The sequence below is a fragment of the Nerophis ophidion genome, linkage group LG12 (assembly GCF_033978795.1).
Source record: "Nerophis ophidion isolate RoL-2023_Sa linkage group LG12, RoL_Noph_v1.0, whole genome shotgun sequence".
In the NCBI taxonomy this organism is placed as follows: Eukaryota; Metazoa; Chordata; class Actinopteri; order Syngnathiformes; family Syngnathidae; genus Nerophis; species Nerophis ophidion.
In genome coordinates this window covers 18995724-19009651 of record NC_084622.1, presented here as the reverse complement: position 1 = coordinate 19009651, position 13928 = coordinate 18995724, and the positions used below count along the sequence as shown (strand labels likewise).

The 13928-nt window shown below is 40.8% G+C and overlaps 1 protein-coding gene across 1 annotated transcript; it reads left to right on the top strand.

Annotated features, from left to right (window-relative positions):
- The first annotated feature begins 4771 nt into the window (after window positions 1–4771).
- dusp6 (dual specificity phosphatase 6) lies at window positions 4772–13306 on the top strand. The gene is made up of 3 exons (XM_061916995.1): window positions 4772–5494; window positions 8936–9364; window positions 12111–13306. Exons 1-3 carry the CDS (start codon window positions 5092–5094, stop codon window positions 12413–12415), a joined length of 1137 nt encoding a protein of 378 aa, XP_061772979.1. The 5' UTR covers window positions 4772–5091; the 3' UTR covers window positions 12416–13306.
- Window positions 13307–13928: the final 622 nt, after the last annotated feature.

Genomic DNA, 13928 nt, shown 5'->3' with positions numbered 1-13928 from the left:
TACACATTATTATTATTATATGTTATTATATGTATTATTATTATTGATATTATATATTATACATTGGTATTATTGTATATTATTAGTAGTATACCTTATTATTATATGTTATTGTCATTTTTTGTATTTATGTATAATTTATTATTATTATAAATTATTTTTATTATATATTATTAGTAGTATTATATTTGATTATGGTATTTTTATTATTATGTACCCCGCCTTCCGCCCAATTGTAGCTGAGATAGACACCAGCGCCCCTCGCGACCCCAAAAGGGAATAAGCGGTAGGAAATGGATGGATGGATGGATGGATGGATGGATGTTGTTATTATTAATAATACATTTAGAAAATGGATGGATGTTATTATTATTGATACAGTTATCATATATTATTATTAATATTGTTATTAGTATTTGTTTTTATTATTATTATTTATTACACATTATTATTAGTATCATATATTATTATATTATTGTTATTATTATTTTTATAATATATTATTATTGTTGTTGTTATTATTATATATTATACATTATTATTATTATATATCATTATTAATATACATTTGTATTAGATGTTATTATAATTAATTTATCTATCATTATTACTATATATTATAAACAATTTTTATTATATATTATTATTAATATTATGTTTGATTATGGTATTGTTATTATTATTATATGTTATTACGGCCACTCTCCCACTTCGCCACAGGACGGCGTGGCGCAGTGGGAGAGTGGCCGTGCGCAACCCGAGGGTCCCTGGTTCAATCTCCACCTAGTACCAACCTCGTCACGTCCGTTGTGTCCTGAGCAAGACACTTCACCCTTGCTCCTGATGGGTGCTGGTTAGCGCCTTGCATGGCAGCTCCCTCCATCCGTGTGTGAATGTGTGTGTGAATGTGGAAGTAGTGTCAAAGCGCTTTGAGTACCTTGAAGGTAGAAAAGCGCTATACAAGTACAACCCATTTATTTATTTATATTATTGTTATTATTGATACAATTATCATATATTATTATTATTGTTGTTCGTATTTGTTGTTATTATTATTATTATTATTATTATCATTCATTACACATTATTATTAATATTATATATTATTATGATATTGTTATTATTATTACTATTATTATATATTATTATTATTAATGTTATTAATATTATTATTATTATTAATACAATTGTATATTATTATTTTTGTTGTTATCATTATTATTGTTATTATTATCATACATTATATTTAATTATTACTGTTGTTAATTTTTACGATTATTTTATTACCATTAGTATTACATATTATTATTAATATTGTTATTATTACAATTATATTATTGTTGTTATTATTTTTTATTGTCATTATGTATTGTTATATTTCATTATTATTGTTATTAATTTATACTATTATTTCAGTAATATTATACATTATTATGTTATATTATTATTGTTATTATCATTAATAGTAGAGAATAAGCGGTATAAAATGGATGGATAAAATACTATTATCTTATATCATGATTATTTTCATTTATTATGTTTCAGCAGCTGTTTATGTTTGTGTAATTTAGTTCTTCAAGAAAAAGGTGACGCCCCCTCTGACCCGCCCCTAACTAGATGGGCCCGCCTCTTTATATAGCTGCCCACCACAGGCTTCACTACACTTCTTTAAAAAACACTCTGCCAGCTGTCTGTCTTTGAAAGACATGGGAATTGTCATTTTGACCATGTTAGCATGTAGCTAACTTAGTTATGCTAGTCGTAACATTTGTTTGCAAATATTGCCAGCGTTTACTTCAGAGTCACACACACATTCACACACTGATGGAGGGAGCTGCCATGCAAGGCGCTAACCAGCACCCATCAGGAGCAAGGGTGAAGTGTCTTGCTCAGGACACAACGGACGTGACGAGGTTGGTACTAGGTGGGGATTGAACCAGGAACCCTCGGGTTGCGCACGGCCACTCTTCCACTGCGCCATAGACATCATTAGCTTATGTAATATGTTAGCATAGCAGACATCATTAGCCCATGTAGCGTTTGGTATTGACCTCTCATTGTCATCCACTGGGTTGAGTTTTTCCTTGCCCTGATGTGGGATCTGAGCTGAGGATGTGGTTGTGGCTTGTGCAGCCCTTTGAGACACTCGTGATTTAGGGCAATATGAGTAGACATTGATTGATTGATTGATTGAAGTCCATCCTCCAACAGCCAGGTGTCCTCATGCAGGTACGTACCCTCCGCAAGCACCCCATTGATTTTCAATCATTACAACTCCTACTTTTACTGAGACACTTCTATTGGTTTTAAATAGAATACATTTACCGATTAACTTCTGATGATTTTAAATATAATACTTTTACTAATAAACATATGTTGTTTTTACTTATAATATTTGAACAATAGACTTCTATTGATATTTAAATGGAATACTTTTAATAATAAACTTTTATAGCTTTTGAATAGAAAACTTTTACCAAAAAACTTCTGTTGATTTTAAATATAATACTTTTACTAATAAACTTATATTGTTTTTAAATACAATACTTAAATAAAAAACTTCTATTGATTTTAAATATAATATTTTAATAATAAACTTCTATTGATTTTAAATATATTACTTTTACCAATAAACTTCTATTGATTTTAAATATAATACTTTTACTAATAAACATATTGATTTTAAATATAATACTTTACTAATAAACTTCTATTGATTTTAAACATAATACTTTTACAAATAAACCTTAATTGATTTTAAATATAATACTTTTACCAATAAACATCTATTGATTTTAAATATATTATTTTTACCAATAAACTTTTATAAATTTTAAATATAATACATTCACTAATAAACTTATATTGATTTTAAATATAATACTTTTACTAATACTCTTTTATTTATTTTAGATATAATAATTTTACTAATAAACATATTGATTTTAAATATAATACTTTTACCAATAAACTTCTATTGATTTTATATATAATAAACTTCTATTGATTTTAAATATAATACTTTTACTAATAAACTTCTATTGATTTTATATATAATAAACTTCTATTGATTTTAAATATAATAAACTTCTATTGATTTTGAATATAATACTTTTACCAGTACACAAAATAGAATAGATAGAAATAAAATAAAATCCATGGTGATAAAACAGTCACGGTCCCAACATGAGAAGATTAAAAAGTCAAATAAAAACATTTGTTGGAGCATTATTACTTTATTATCAGTGACCTTTGACCTCACCTACTAACATTATATCCTGATGTCGGCTTGTAGGTCATTTCCCACAATGCACTGCTGTGTGAGTGCAGGATCTTCATCATCCTCATCATCCTCCTGATTGGATTGAAGGAGGACCTTCTGCTTTCACTCACAAGCTTCTTAACGCTGCTTTATGCCACCTGCTAACTCCAACTAGCATCTACTAACCTTTAACCACAATCTAACTTACATCCAACTAACTTTTCAATGCTGCTTCATGCCACCTGCTAACTCTCAACTAACTAACTAGAATCCAACTCACATTTATCCAGTATCTAAATAACATCTACTAACCTTTAACCACAATCTAACTTACATCCAACTAACTTTTCAACGCTGCTTCATGCCACCTGCTAACTCTCAACTAACTAACTAGAATCCAACTCACATTTATCCAGTATCTAAATAACATCTAACTAACATTTAACCAGAATCTAACTTACATCCAGCTAACTTCCTAACACTTCTTCTTGCCGCCTGCTAACTCTCAACTAACTCTAACTAGAATCTAACTCACATGTATTTAGTATGGAAATAACATCTAACTAACATTTAACCAGAATCAAACCTACATCTAACTAACTTCTCAACACTGTTTCATGCCACCTGCTAACTCTCAACTAACTCGAACTAGAATCCAACTTACATTTAACTATCATCTAACTAGCATTTAACCAGAATCAAACCTACATCTAACTAACTTCCAAACGCTTCTTCATGTCACCTGCTAACTCTCAACTAACTAGAATCAAACTTACATCTAACTAGCATCTACTAACATATTTAACCAGAGTTGAAATGACATCATTACATTTCACTATGTAAAAGCGCTTTGAGTCACTAGAGAAAAAGCACTATATAAATACAATTCACTTCACTCCACATCTAATGAACATCCGTTTAATATCTAACTAACATGCAGCTAACATTTACTAGCATCTAACTAGAATTAAATTAACATATTACCAGCATCTAAATAATGTGTTGTATTTAATCATGTTATTAAAGTGTAAATATACTTTTTAAATGTAAATGTTGTATTTAGTCATGTTATTAAAGTGTAAATATATCTTTTAAACATATTTATGATATTAATCATGTTATTAAAGTGTAAATATATCTTTTAAACATATTTATGATATTAATCATGTTATTAAAGTGTAAATATAAACGTACATGTTGTATTTAGTCATGTTATTAAAGTGTAAATATATCTTTTAAACATATCTATGATATTAATCATGTTATTAAAGTGTAAATATAAACGTACATGTTGTATTTAGTCATGTTATTAAAGTGTTTTAATCGCGACGAGCACGTGTTGACGTGCAGGCACGTGCACGAGCAGTGGAACAACACGGCGCGTGCGTGTCTGAGCGTGGGGGTGTGCGCGCGCGCGCGCGTTGATCCGGAGCGGAAATTCCTTTGCTTGTTTTTGTGAATGACAAAGTCATTAGCCATTCATCAACACGGCGGGGGGGGGGGGGCTCTTTCCGGCCCTACCGTTGCCTGGGCGACCGCCGCGGGGCTCGTCCTCTGATTGGCCGTCCGGCGGAATGCCCAGGCCCAGGCCACGCCCCCCTGCGGTACGCCATTCAGGTTGTTGTGTGCGCGCTCCAGTAAGGCGCGGGCACGGCGGCGGTGAAGACGTCTTGGCTCCACAACAAGCTCCATTTTCTCATTTAGCGCCTTTTCTCCTCTTTACCGCCTTCCTCTTCCTTCTCGCCTCTATCGTCGTCGTCGTCGGGAGGCGGGTCACGTGAGTCCACCACCGCCCCGCACGCACGGAACCGAGAGCTGCGGCCGTCTCCATGCTGGACAAGCTGAAGCCCGTAGCCCCGTCGGAGGCGGCCATGGCGCTGGGCAAGACGGCTAGCTGGCTGCGGGAGCAGCTGGACGCGCGCCGGGACTCCCTGCTGCTGGTGGACTGCCGGCGCCAGGACGTGTTCGAGTCCTCGCACGTCCCGGGCGCCGTCAACGTGGCCATCCCGGGGCTGCTGCTGCGCCGCCTGAAGAAGGGTAACCTGCCCGTCACGGCGCTGCTCTCCGACGGCGCCGACCGGGAGCGCTTCGTGCGCCGCTGCAGGAGCGCCACCGTCGTCCTGTACGACGAGCACAGCCGGGACTGGAACGAGAACCTGGACGGAGGCTCCGTGCTGGGGCTGCTGCTCCGCCGGATGAAGGACGACGGCGTCAAGGCCTTCTACCTGGAGGGTGAGTGACCCCATTCCCATCGAATCACAACCTCTTTTTATTGGCTAAAGCATGGGTGTCAAACTCTGGCCCGCTGTGTAATTTCATTTGGCCCTTGAGGCAATAATAAATTAACATTAGAGCTGGCCCACCGGTATTATACAGTGGCGGTGCCGCTGTATCACCGTATTCAACGCTAATTTTTATACTTGCCAAACCCTCCCGATTTTTCAAGGAAAATCCATCTGGCTCTAGAGCCGTAGGTTCCCTACCCCTGCTCTACAGCCTGTTGTCACGTCCGCTTTTCCTCCATACAAACAGTGTGCCGGCCCAGTCACGTAATATATGAGGCTTCTACATAGACACAAGTGAATGCAACGCATACTTGGTCAACAGCCATACAGGTCACACTGAGGGTGGCCGTATAAACAACTTTAACACTGTTACACCACACTGTGAACCCCCACCAAACAAGAATGACGAACACATTTCGGGAGAACATCAGCACCGTAACATAACATAAACACAACAGAACAAATACCTAGAACCCCTTGCAGCAGTAATTCCGGGACACTCCGATATACACCCCCGCTACCAACAAAACTCTATTTTGCATGTCACTATAAAGTTATATAAGCCTTGCTTGTTCAATATTCAATGCAAAACTTGTTTGGGTCCCTATTAAAATGTTAAGTTGTTCAACTTTGGCCCGCGACTTTGTTCAGTTTAGAATTTTGGCCCACTCTGTATTTGAGTTTGACACACCTGGGCTAAAGGAATTGGACCTGGTCGACTGCTCTCTTTGTCAATGTCGACAATAAATAAATGTAAACAAAGAACCCCAAATCTAAACAAAAGGCCTACTGAAATGAGATTTTCTTATTGATTAGGAAGGACACATTCTATGTGTCATACTTGATCATTTCGCGATACTGCCATATTTTTGCTGAAAGGATTTAGTAGAGAACATCCACGATAAAGTTCGCTACTTTTGGTGGCTAATATAAAAGCCTTGCCTGTACCGGAAGTAGCAGACGATGTGCGCGTGACGTCACGGGTTGTGGAGCTCCTCACATCTGAGCATTGTTTACAATCATGGCCACCAGCAGCGAGAGCGATTCGGACCGAGAAAGCGACAGTTTCCCCATTAATTTGAGCGAGGATGAAAGATTCGTGGATGAGGAAAGTGAGAGTGAAGTACTTAAAAATAAAAACTAGACGGCAGAGCGATTCAGATGTTATTAGACAAAATAACCAGGATAATTCTCGAAAATCCTTTATCTGCTTATTGTGTTACTAGTGTTTTAGTGAGATTATATGCTCGTACCTGTACAACCTGAAAGTCGGAGGGGTGTGGTGACCGCCAGTGTCTCTGAGGGAAGCCACGTTTCCAGACGAGGCGAAGGCAGCCGATGATTCCTCCACGTTGGTCGGGGGCGGCCGGTGGGAGGAGACAAGAGAATCCGCAGCTGCCTCTTTGACAGGTGCACAAGGAATGACACAAGCTCTCCGCTCATGCTTATTACCACCATTTTCTCACCGAAACCTGCCGGTTGACATGTGGTAGGGAACCGTGTTCGCTCGACCACTCTGTTCCATAGTAAAGCGTCACCGTCATCTTTCGGGAATGTAAACAAGGAAACACCGGCTGTGTTTGTGTTGCTAAAGGCAGCTGCAATACACCGCTTCCCATTTACATCTTTCTTCTTTGATGTCTCCATTATTCATTGCACAAATTCCAAAAGATTCAGCAACACAGTTGTCCAGAATACTGTGTAATTATGCGATGAAAACAGACGACTTATAGCTGGGAACGGTGCTGGAACAAAATGTCCTCTACAATGCGTGAGGCTAGCGCACACGTCATCATACCACAACGTTTTAGCATGATACTTCCGCGCGAAATTTAAAATAGCAATTTAGTAAACTAAAGCGGCCGTATTGGCATGTGTTGCAATGTTAATATTTCATCATTGATATATAAACTATCAGACTGCGTGGTCGCTATTAGTGGCTTTCAGTAGGCCCTTAACTTTAATAATAACAATTATAAAACTTGTGAATAGAGCTCAAAATAATAATGCAAATCATCATAAAAATAGTTTATAAAGCAAAGGTCAAAACATTTTTTTTTTTTTTTGGAATATTCGAAGGTTGCGTTGTAAGTTTAGAGCAGCGGTGTACAAAGTGCGGCCCTAAGCTAAAAAATGTTATCGGCACAATCGTTAGCATTCCAATATTAACATGCTAGCTTATTTTTTTATTTTTTTGCTAATTTTGCAGGCATACACCTTAGCATCAATGCTATTTGACAAATGTTCAGTCCTATTATGGTACTTTATGCATGCTAACATTAGCATGCTAGCACGTGAAACACATTTTCCAGGTGCACACCTCAGAGGAATATACCTGGCTACTCGACACATGTTAGCATTTTAGCATGCTGGCTTTAAAATAAATAAAAAACAACAGTCATACTCCTCAGTGTCATATATTTTGGTATATTGCTAATGCCAACTGTTAGCATGTTAGCAGAGTACTGTTAGCATGCAAGCTTTTTTTAACTCTATTTGCTCTTACTATTTGGCTAGCAAGCTAACTGTTGGCAGTACAGATCTACTGATGTGCGATATAATATTGGAGTCCATGCTATATTCAGATGGTATGCGATATAATACTTGAGTCTATGCTATATTTAGATGGTGTACGATATAATACTTGAGTCTATGCTATATTTAGCTGTTGTGCGATATAATACTTGAGTCTATGCTATATTTAGCTGTTGTGCGATATAATACTTGAGTCTGTGCTATATTTAGCTGGTGTGCGATATAATACTTGAGTCTATGCTATATTTAGATGGTGTGCGATATAATACTTGAGTCTATGCTATATTTAGATGTGTGCGATATAAAACTTGTGTCTATGCTATGTGTAGATAGATGGTGTGCGATATAAATGGGTTGTACTTGTATAGCGCTTTTCTACCTTCAAGGTACTCAAAGCGCTTTGACACTACTTCCACATTTACCCATTCACACACACATTCACACACTGATTGAGGGAGCTGCCATGCAAGGCGCCAACCAGCACCCATCAGGATCAAGGGTGAAGTGTCTTGCTCAGGACACAACGGACGTGAAGAGGTTGGTACTAGGTGGGATTTGACCCAGGGACCCTCGGGTTGCGCACGGCCACTCTCCCACTGCGCCACGCCGTCCCTAATATATATATAATACTTGAGTCTATGCTATATTTTGATGTGTGCGATATAAAACTTGTGTCTATGCTATGTATAGATGGTGTGCGATATAATACTTGAGTCTATGCTATATTTAGATGTGTGCGATATAAAACTTGTGTCTATGCTATATTTAGCTGATGTGCGATGTAACTTCTGATGTGTGGTGTGTCTGGCTCACCTGGTCTGATACATTTCCCACTTCTGTCCGATGTCCTCAGGCGGCTTCAGTAAATTCCAGTCGGACTTCCCCAACCTGTGCGAGACCAACCTGGATCCTTCCAAGTGCAGCCCCCCCCCCACAGCTCAGGTGTTGGGCCTGGGCGGCCTCCGGATCAGCTCGGACTCGTCGGACATCGAGTCCGACGCGGACCCGAGCAGCGCCACCGACTCGGACGGCAGCCCGCTGTCCAACCCGCAGCCGTCCTTCCCTGTGGAGATCCTGCCCCATCTCTACCTGGGCTGCGCCAAGGTCTCCACCAACCTGGACGTGCTGGAGGAGTACGGCATCAAGTACATCCTCAACGTCACGCCCAACCTGCCCAACCTCTTCGAGAACGCCGGCCGGTTCAAGTACAAGCAGATCCCCATCTCTGACCACTGGAGCCAGAACCTGTCCCAGTTCTTCCCCGAGGCCATCAGCTTCATCGGTGAGTCCACACACACACACACACACACACACACACACACACACAGGCAGATGGCGCTCTAACGCTGCATCAAGGACTCATTTAGCCACATGTGTGTGGATATGTATATATATATATATATATATTTATATATATGTGTATATGTATATATATTTGTATATATGTATGTGTATATATATGTATGTAAACATGTGTGTATATATATATATATCAATCAATCAATCAATGTTTACTTATATAGCCCTAAATCACTAGTGTCTCAAAGGGCTGCACAGACCACTACGACATCCTCGGTAGGCCCACATAAGGGCAAGGAAAACTCACACCCAGTGGGACATCGGTGACAATAATGACCCAGTAGGACGTCGGTGACAATGATGACTATGACTATATATATATATATATATATATATATATATATATATATATATATATATATATATGTATATATACATGTGTATATGTAGATTTATGTGTGTGTACAATATATATGTGTATATATATATAAATGTATTAATATATGCATGTGTGTATATATATATTTATATATATTTAAATATGTACATATATATATATATATATATATATAAATACTGTATATATATATATATTTATATATATATTAGAGATGGCCAATAGTATAGGACTGTTGATTTAATCGGCAGATTAATGCTTTAAAATGTAATATTGCAATTTATCGGTATCAGTTTCAAAAAGTAAAGTTTATGACTTTTTACAACGCCGCTGTGTACACGGATTTAGGGAGAAGTACAGAGCGCCAATAAACCTTAAAGGCACTGCCTTTGCGTGCTGGCCCAGTCACATAATATCTACGGCTTTTCACACACCCGAGTGAATGCAAACGCATACTTGGTCAACAGCCATACAGGTCACACTGAGGATGGGCGTATAAACAACTCTAACTGTTTCATATATGCGCCAAACTGTGAACCCACACCAAACAAGAATGACAAACACATTTCGGGAGAACATCTGCACCGTAACAAAACATAAAGACAACCCAACAAATACCCAGACCCCCTTGCAGCCCTAACTTTTCTGGGATGCTACGATATAAAACGCCCCACCTCAACCCCGCCCACCTCAAACTCTGCCCACCTCAACCTCCTCCTGTTCTCTCAGGGAGAGCATGTCCCAAATTCCAAGCTGCGGTTTTGAGGCATGTTAAAACCAAATAATGCAGTTTGTGACTTCAATAATAAATATGGCAGTGCCATGTTGGCATTTTTGTCCATAACTTGACTTGATGTATTTTGGAACACCTCGTTACATTGTTTAATGCATCCAGCGGGGCATCACAACAAAATTATGCATAATAACGTGTTCATTCCACCACTCTATATATCGGTATCCGGTGATATCAGAATCGGTAATTAAGAGTTGGAGAACCAACTAGTGTGCTTTTAGTTGCTAACTAGTGCACCAACGAATGTGCTTTTAGTAGCTAACTCGTGCACCAACGAGTGCGCCCCTAGTGGCTAACTGGTGCAACGTTAGTAGCTAACTAGTGCACCAACTAGTGCGCCCCTAGTGGCTAACTAGCGCACCAATTCGTGCTCCCTTAGTAGCTAACTAGTGCACCAACAAGTGTGCCCCTAGTGGCTAACTAGTGCACCAACGAGTGAGCCCCTAGTGTGCTACTAGTGGCTAACTGATGCGCCCTTAGTAGCTAACTAGTGCACCAACAAGTGTGCTCCTAATGGCTAACTAGTGCACCAACGAGTGAGCCCCTAGTGTGCTACTAGTGGCTAAGTGGTGCGCACCTAGTGTGCTACTGGTGGCTAAGTGGTGCGCCCTTAGTAGCTAACTATTACACCAACTAGTGTGCCCCTAGTGGCTAACTAGTGCACCAACTAGTGCGCCTCTAGTGGCTAACTGGTGCGCCCTTCGTAGCTAACTAGTGCACCAACTAGTGCGCCCCTAGTAGCTAACTGGTGCGCCCTTAGTAGCTAACTAGTGCACCAACTAGTGCGCCCCTAGTGGCTAACTGGTGCGCCCTTAGTAGCTAACTATTGCACCAACTAGTGTGCACCTAGTGGCTAACTAGTGCACCAACTAGTGTGCCCCTAGTGGCTAACTGGTGCGCCCTTCGTAGCTAACTAGTGCACCAACTAGTGCGCCCCTAGTGGCTAACTGGTGCGCCCTTAGTAGCTAACTAGTGCACCAACTAGTGCGCCCCTAGTGGCTAACTAGCGCACCAATTAGTGCGCCCTTAGTAGCTTACTAGTGCACCAACAAGTGTGCCCCTAGTGGCTAACTAGTGCTCCAACAAGTGCGCCCCTAGTGTGCTACTAGTGGCTAAGTGGTGTGGGTGCAGAGAGAGGACACCCTCCCTGACCCCTGTCTTGTGTAAGTGGAGCGCTGGGGGGGAGGAGAAGGGGTAAGGGGTAATTTGAGCGCCACAGGAAGGAAGCGCCATTGAAAGTAATCTAGGACACCCCTTCCCCCCGGGCCCTCCTCCCTCTTCCCCGGCACTTGACAAAAGGAGCCATTTATTGACATCCTGTCGGCCATGACAGCGCGCCCTCATGACTCCTGCCTGCACAAGTCCAAATGGCGCCATTGTCCCCGCAGCTCAGACGCTTTAATGGTCCACCCCACCTCCCCCCCACCCCCCGGGACCAAAGACTTTCAGGAATGTGTTTTTCATGAGGAGCGTCATGTTTATGACCAGTCCAAAGTCTTTCCTTCACCTTCCTTCTTCTTCTCCTTCCTGTCCTGGCAGATGAAGCGCGGGGGCAGAAGTGCGGCGTGCTGGTGCACTGCCTGGCGGGCATCAGCCGCTCGGTGACGGTGACGGTGGCGTACTTGATGCAGAAGCTGCAGCTGTCCATGAACGAGGCCTACGACATCGTCAAGACCAAGAAGTCCAACATCTCGCCCAACTTCAACTTCATGGGTCAGCTGCTGGACTTTGAGCGCACGCTGGGCCTCAAGAGTCCCTGCGACAACCGCCTGGCCCCGCCCCTCTACTTCACCACGCCCACCAACCACAACGTCTTCCAGCTGGACCCCCTGGAGTCCACGTGAGGACCGCCCAGGTTCCTGCAGCGCTGCCAGGGGCTTCTCCTGTTTTCTGCCCGGGCCACTTGGAGACACCCGGGGGCTGATGGACGGACCACCACGTCTTCTCAAAGGAGGACTGTGTCTGTGTGAAAGGAGAACAAAGTGCACTGTACTTTTATGAAACGAGAACAAGGTGGACTGCATCTGTGTGAAAGGAAAACAAGGTGCACTGTATCTGTGTGAAAGGCGAACAAGGTGGACTGTATTTGTGTGAAAGGAGATCAAGGTGGACTGTATTTGTGTGAAAGGAGAACGATGTGGACTGTATTTGTGTGAAAGGAGAACGATGTGGACTGTATTTGTGTGAAAGGAGAACAAGGTGGACTTTATTTGTGTGAAAGGAGAACATGGTGGACTGTATCTGTGTGAAAGGAGAACAAAATGGACAGCTGGTGTGCCATAGGTTGTTCCAACTGGACTTTAGCTTCTGGACTAGAAGGTCTCAGGACACGTGGACTGGTCTTCTGTGAAGACTTGCACGTGTTGGACAAAGTGGTTGAGGGTCCTTTCACACAACAAGACGTGCACACAGTTGAGCCATGCTGGACGTTTCCATGACGATGCCAACAGGATGGTAGTGATGTCGTCTTTCTTCACAAACGGTCCCATGGCCAGTCGGCCTTATTTACCGCCTCCAGGGGGCGTCGACCACGCGTCATGTGACCTCCCCGCCTCGGACTGCTGGTGGCGATGGTTTAAATCCTGGAGGCAAACAGGTGGGACGCTTCTTCAGGGAAAATGTGTGTGAGAGACTACAAGAACGTGGACACTACCATGGCCACGCCCCCTCCCTAAGCTCCGCCTATGAATGTAAAGAACATAACTTATTATTAATAAATGCATATTTTGTCTACACTCATGTCTGTGTGTTTGTGTGTCTACAAGCACACACATGCACACACACACACACACACACTCACCCTCAGGTACTTCCTGCCATCAAAGGACTACTTGAGAGTGTTGGACGGCACACACCTCTGAGGGGGTGTGTGTTTGCATGCAGGCAGGGCCAAAACACACAAACACACACGATAGATAAACACAGGCTTGCCACTGGTCGTGACATTCCCTGCTGAACATTTTCAGTATAAAAGCATGATCAGGAAGCAAGAATATTTTCAGAATCAAAGCATGATTGGTTAGCAAGATTATTTTCATATAAAGGCATGATCAATAAGCAAGATTATTTTCAAGGGAAACGCATGATCGGTCAGCAAGATAATTTTCAGTATAAGAGCATGATCTTACCGGTAAGCAAGATTATTTTCAGTATAAAAGCATGATCAATGAGTAAGATTATTTTTGGTATAAAAGCCTGATCAGTTAGCAAAATTATTTGCAGTATAAAAGCATGATCATCAAACAAGATTATTTTTAGTATAAAAGAATGATCAGTCAGCAAGATTATTTTCAGTATAAAAGGATGATTGTAAGTATTATTTTAAAGATGAGCAATAAGTCAAATCATCTTCAGTAT